The sequence below is a fragment of the Gavialis gangeticus genome, unplaced genomic scaffold, assembly GCF_001723915.1.
Source record: "Gavialis gangeticus isolate Ggan-Ray unplaced genomic scaffold, GavGan_comp1, whole genome shotgun sequence".
Lineage (NCBI taxonomy): Eukaryota > Metazoa > Chordata > Crocodylia > Gavialidae > Gavialis > Gavialis gangeticus.
In genome coordinates this window covers 6804989-6811074 of record NW_017729017.1, presented here as the reverse complement: position 1 = coordinate 6811074, position 6086 = coordinate 6804989, and the positions used below count along the sequence as shown (strand labels likewise).

Here is a 6086-nt window from a genome sequence, read left to right as displayed (position 1 = left end):
TTACCTTCCCTGGGCAAGATCTGATGCCTAGTTTCTCTCTCCCTTCTTCCTCTTGCCCCCATCCACTACCTGCAAACTGCTTACCCTGTTTGCAGCCTGCAAACTGCTTAGTATATGATTTGGGTTTTTTTCCAGTTTCAAGATGGCAACCCTGCCCTCCCCCCCCTTCTGGGGCAAGGGGAGGGACTTCTGATGGAAAAGGTCAGGGGTTAGGAGCAGGACTTCCAGTCTCAAGGTGGGACCAGGGGGTGGGACTACCCATGCGGCCCTTGACAGCTCACCAAAATGCATTAAGCAGCCCTCCAACCAAAATAGTTGCCCACCCCTGCTTTATACCATTGAAAGCTTCTTTTGTGTAGCCTAGGTAGCCCTATGACTTCAGTTATAGTACTCTGGAACAAATTAGCATGTGTTTCTATACTTTTGATATATCAAGGTATGCTTTGGCTCCTTGTCTCTTCCCACTGTTCTGCTCATCTAACATGGGACAGACTAAGATTTGCCCCTGGGACAATTTCTAATCCTAGCAAATCTGAATTCCTCCTGCTTTCAGACTAGACCTTGCAGCTCCCAGTTTATGGGAAATTTCCCTTTAGTATATGTAAAAATTATAGGCCCCTTCTGCAAAAGAGCCAAACCTGAAATTATCAATTGCTCTGAAAATCACCTGTATCACAGGCAATCAGTAAGGTAAAGAAAACTGAAAAAAAGAATTTTGACTGAACTAGCCTACTCTACACTGTTAAGAGTTTTCCTGCAAGCAGCTTCTCAGATTGCACTACTGGTGGTTATCCCATCTTCTGCCAGCTGGTGGACTAGATCACCCAAGGGCTTGAGCTCCCTAGACAAAGGACTTTCTCCCAAAGCTTTGCTTATAAACCTTTTTTTCCTTTTCATTCCTGGAGGAACATGTGTATATTATTCACATAACTTTTTTCTTCCAGCTGTCTGTCAGGCAGGTGTCACTCCTGATTTACAATTATGTTTAAGAAATATAGAAATATGTACATCTTTCCAGGCATAGGTTGCTAATCCAGTTTCTTTAGCTATGACTTTCTCAAGAAAGAGAGACTTTTTCCTATTGGTTCAAGGGATAAAAAATACGAATCTCTGTATGAGATAATTTCTAGGTGTTTGTCTCCTGAGAGTGACTCCCCCATAATAGGGGTTTGAATTTTAAAATCTAAAAAAGCAGTTGTTTAGGATAGGTCTCCGTCTCATACACACTGCCACCTACATCCCTGTTTCATTGATATGCATAGCCATTCCAGTTGTGAACTCTCAGAGATTAATTTCCCTTCTGAAAGACGGAATCTCTTTGCAGTATGCATAGTTTTCGTTAGGTCTGGTGATTTCAGGAACTTAATTCAGCATCCCACTTAATGATTAATTCCAGTCGCACTATAACATTCCAAAAATACATTTATATCAAATAGCACCATTTAGACAAATGTAAAAATGATAAAATTGAACATAACTTAATCTTCACTATAGATAAAAAAAACAAATCCTAGATCAGTAAATCTAATTTGAGAAAATAGCTATGCATGACACTACACACCCAAACTCAACCCTGCATTTGTGTAAGTTCATGACATACTGTTGATTTGTTCTTCTTTATCCAATTTGCGTTAGCACTTGTTCTGACTGAAAAGATCAGGAGCAGTATGCCATTTCTCTTTCTTGTTTTTTTTCAGTGCTTTCTGTCTTGTAGTTTCCTATGTATTCCAACTCTTAATGCAGGTAGCTAAGAACTAGGGCTGTTCGAGGCTTCGGATGCTGTGGTGTCTGAAGCAGCGTGTCTGGATTGAAGAGCTGGCTTTGCTAGGCTTTCCGAAGCAGTATGGAGCTTCCAAACCGCTCGGAAAAGCTTCGGAGCCGCCTCGGAGATCCGGCCGTAGGGTATAATGGGGAATCAATGAAATATCTATAATTTTGTTGTTTTTTGTCTGATTTGGATGAAACTTGCAGGGGTGGTAGCCTCTGCTGAGAGCATGAAGCCTACCAAGTTTCAGGAAGATTGGTGCAGGGGTGTTGGGGGAACTGCACCCCAAATTCTTGAAAGTAAAACTCATGTCACGTGTAAGTGTTAAGCCACAGTGGGGTCAAAACTACAGGGGTGGTGGCCTCTGCTGAGGCCACAAAGCCTGCCAAGTTTTAAGGAGATAAGTTCATGGGTTTGGGGGGAAATGCACCTCAAGCTGCTGACAGGCAAAACTCAAAACCCTCTTGGGCCCAGCCCTGGTGCACTGAGCAGGGAGGGGGTGGTGCTGAGCTCCAGGGCCCAATCCTGGCACGGAGAACTTGATCTGGCTTGCAAATTGACGCTAGGCCATTTATCTGGCTCACCATTGGCATAAGAAAACATACTTGCTTGTGATTTTCTCAGTGTAAAAGGGAATTCATTTTTATGTTCTTACTAGGTTCTCTTGGAACAAGATATTTTTCATCATTCCTTAATGGCATGCTGTTTGGAGATTGTACTATTTGCATATAGCTCACCACGTACTTTTCCTTGGATCATTGAGGTTCTTGACCTCCGACCATTCTATTTTTATAAGGTAGAAACATTATTATTTTGAAAGTTAGCTACAAACCTTATTAGTGTTACCCTTTTCTGTAATCACACCAGAAGAAACCTTTTTAGACAGTTACATGATGACATGTAAGAGATTGCTAGGGATAAGTGTATTTTCCCAGACTTGTTTTATAAATATGGAGGAGCAACTAATAAGAACAAGACAAATCTAACTAAAAGCAGGAAATTCCTATGTCTTTAGTACTGTGTAATAAATCCTATGAAAAATATAATTATATATAGATCAGTGAAGATGGATAGAAAAAAATAGGTTTTTGTCAAGTCTTCAAGTGAAAACTTGGTATTGGATGTAGAACAGTTAGAGCAAATAGAAATGGGAAACCTGTTCAAGACAATGCAATTGTAGAAGAGAATTTTCTACAAATAGTGGAGAGAGAGAGATGCACACAGAGCGTTAGATGAACAGAGGGTTCAGAAAAGGGAGTAGAAAGATTGCATTGTAGGAAATTTGAAGTTTTAAATCAATAAAGGGTTTGAGCTGGTCTTGAACGAATGCTGTTTTAGTGTAGTTAGAGATGAGTGGTGTGAGTTTTGCTTTTTGTGTATTATGATTAAACTGCTTTGTTGTTTTATAGGTGATTGAAGTATTGATTCGGTCTGAGGAAGGACTCTCTAGAGACATGGTAAAGCACCTCAACAGCATTGAGGAACAGATTCTGGAGAGCCTAGCCTGGACTCAGGATTCTGCACTGTGGAGTGCCCTCCAAGCCTCACAAAACAAAGTCCCAACTTGTGAAGAAGTAAGTTGAAGGGAAAATAATGATGAGAAAATGTGTGTCATTTTATATGGCTGTCCTTTACATGGCCTTCGCAGAATACTAATTGAATGCAACAGTTTATCCAATACTGAAATAGGAAGGCTAAAAAACAGTGTTTTGGACTTGACCTGACTGGTCCTTTTCAGTTCTAAATTCCTGTGTTCTATGGTAAAAAAATATTTTAAAATTACAGTTCACAGCATGAATAGGGGGGAAAAGATTTTTGCTATCTCTAATGCTGGCATTTTTTATTTTTCCAGGTAACATTTCCAAATAATTTTGAAGCTAGCAATGGAGGAAGTGGGCTAGGACATCGGCCTCTGTTGTCAATGTCTCCTATAATGCATCCGCGGGTAAAAGAGGTTCGGACAGATCTTGGTGGGAGTTTACGAAGAGGTGACGTCTTTTATTATGTTTGGTGTACATAATATATCAAATTACTGACAGAAGAGCCAATGAAACCTTGAATATCAGTGAATTATGTTTGTTAAAACTGTATTGTCATTTGGATTTTTTACAAGCTATGGGAAAATACTTCCTTTTGAACATGGTTGCCTTGCCTTTGTTAGAGCATTAAGTGGGTTGCATTTCGCTATATGAAGCACCACTCCTTATGTGCAGATTACCTACACTGAATTAGGACAAGATAAGGATTTCTGCCTTACATTCTAGTTACTGAAATTCTTTTGAGGGCTAATAGCTTTATCATGTCATGCTGTTCTTATTGCTTCACCAGATGACTTTACAGTATGTTTCTCCCTGGTTATATTTTTGCTCTTCCTTCATAGCGGGGGTTATTTGCCCATTGCATAGGCTTCCCTGGGGGGCGGGCACTTGGCCCAAAAACATTGCCGACCCCTGGCCTGCAGAGCACTTTGGTGGTGGTCTGTTGCTGGTTTCTCCCATAGTTTTTGGTTTTTCATCTTTTCTTTCTGTATAAATTGCTAAACATAAGACTTTTGTATTATCACTTTTCTACATAAGCAGTTGTGGCAGGTGTCACTGAGAAGTTTGAGTAGAGGCAAGATGACTTGGCGCATGTCCACGAGGGGCCAGTAGGGGAGATTATGCTTAGGGGCAACCAACACGGGTTCATTAGAAGCAGGTCCTGTCAGACCAACCTGGTGGCCTTCTACGACCAGGTCACCAGATCCTTAGATGCAGGGGTGGAGGTGGACATAGTTTTTCTGGACTTTTGGAAGGCCTTCGACACTGTCTCTCACCCCGTTCTCATTAAGAAACTGGGGGACTGTGGCATCAACACCTACACAGTCAATTGGGTCGCTAACTGGCTGGAGGGTCGCACCCAGAGAGTGGTGGTGGACGGGTCCTATTCAACCTGGAGGGATGTGGGCAGTGGGGTTCCGCAGGGTTTGGTCCTCGGGCCTGCACTGTTCAACATCTTCATCAGCGACTTAGACGAGGGGGTAAAAAGCACCCTGGTCAAATTTGCAGACTGCACTAAGATGTGGGGGGAAATGGGCATGCTAGAAGGGAGGAATAGGCTGCATTCGGACCTAGACAGGTTATAGGGGTGGGCGGATGAGAACAGGATGGGTTTCAGTACTGACAAGTGCAAGGTACTGCACCTTGGGAGGGAAGAACCAGCAGCATACCTACAGGCTGGGGAACTCCCTTCTCATGAATGTAGAGGCAGAAAAGGATCTTGGAGTCAGTATTGATGCCAAAATGAACATGGGCCAACAGTGTGGGGATGCAGTCAGGAAGGCCAACCGTACCTTGTCATGCATCCACAGATGCATCTCAAGCAGCTCCAAGGAGGTGATCCTCCCCCTCTGTGCGGCACTGGTAAGGCCGCAGTTAGAGTACTGCGTCCAGTTCTGAGCGCCGCACTTCAAGAGGGATGTGGACAACATGGAGAGGGTCCAGAGGTGGGCCACTCGCATGATCAGGGGACAGTGGGGCAGGACCTATGAGGAGAGGCTAAGGGATGTGAACCTGTTCAGCCTTCTCTTGTGGAGGCTGAGGAGGGATCTAGTTGCTGTTTACAAACTAGTCAGAGGGGACCAGCAGGCATTGGGGGAGTCTCTGTTCCCCCGAGCACTGCCAGGAGTGACTACAAATAATGGTCACAAGCTGGCAGAGGGTAGATTCAGACTAGACATCAGGAGGCGTTACTTCATTGTCAGGGTGGCTAGGATCTGGAACCAACTTCCAAGAGAAGTGGTACTGGCTCCTACCCTTGGGGTCTTTAAGAGGAGGCTAGATGAACACCTTGCCAGGGTCGTTTGACCCCAGTACTCTTTCCTGCCATGGCAGGGGGTTGGACTTGATCTGCTCAGGTCCCTTCCGACCCTACCAACGATGAAACTATAGATCTCTCCCACATGTGAATACATTTGAGAACTTACGCTTTAACTTGCAGGAGACAAGAAGAATATGGTCCAAACTGTTTAATTTATCTGTATAAATATCTACATTAGGAAAGGGTGAACTATTTAAATGGACATTTACATTTTCTTTTTTTGACTAAAAGGCAAAGCATTAGAGTTGCATTGATACATTGGTCTAATATTGGATCAGCACAGATATAAAGAAAATTGACTATATCAGAAATCAGCTTAATTTAGCGAATAAATGCTCGTGCATGCATGCAGCCGCAGCGCAGCGTAGCACATAGGCAGTGAGGAGCACAGCCTGGTAGCTTGGAGACCTGTGTGCAGCTGGTAGGTCCATTGTGTTGGAAGGGGAGGGGGGTGGGAAGGGGC

General features: G+C 43.4%; 1 protein-coding gene across 5 annotated transcripts in view; it reads left to right on the top strand.

Annotated features, from left to right (window-relative positions):
• RBL1 (RB transcriptional corepressor like 1) overlaps nucleotides 1-6086 on the top strand; it is an 88482-nt gene that overhangs the window by 42520 nt on the left and 39876 nt on the right. For all 5 annotated transcript variants that reach the window (XM_019513077.1, XM_019513078.1, XM_019513080.1 and 2 more), the window contains 3 exons: nucleotides 2424-2561; nucleotides 3175-3339; nucleotides 3618-3753. In XM_019513077.1, coding sequence (XP_019368622.1) covers nucleotides 2424-2561; nucleotides 3175-3339; nucleotides 3618-3753 — 439 coding nt within the window. The remainder of the gene's footprint in view (nucleotides 1-2423; nucleotides 2562-3174; nucleotides 3340-3617; nucleotides 3754-6086) is intronic.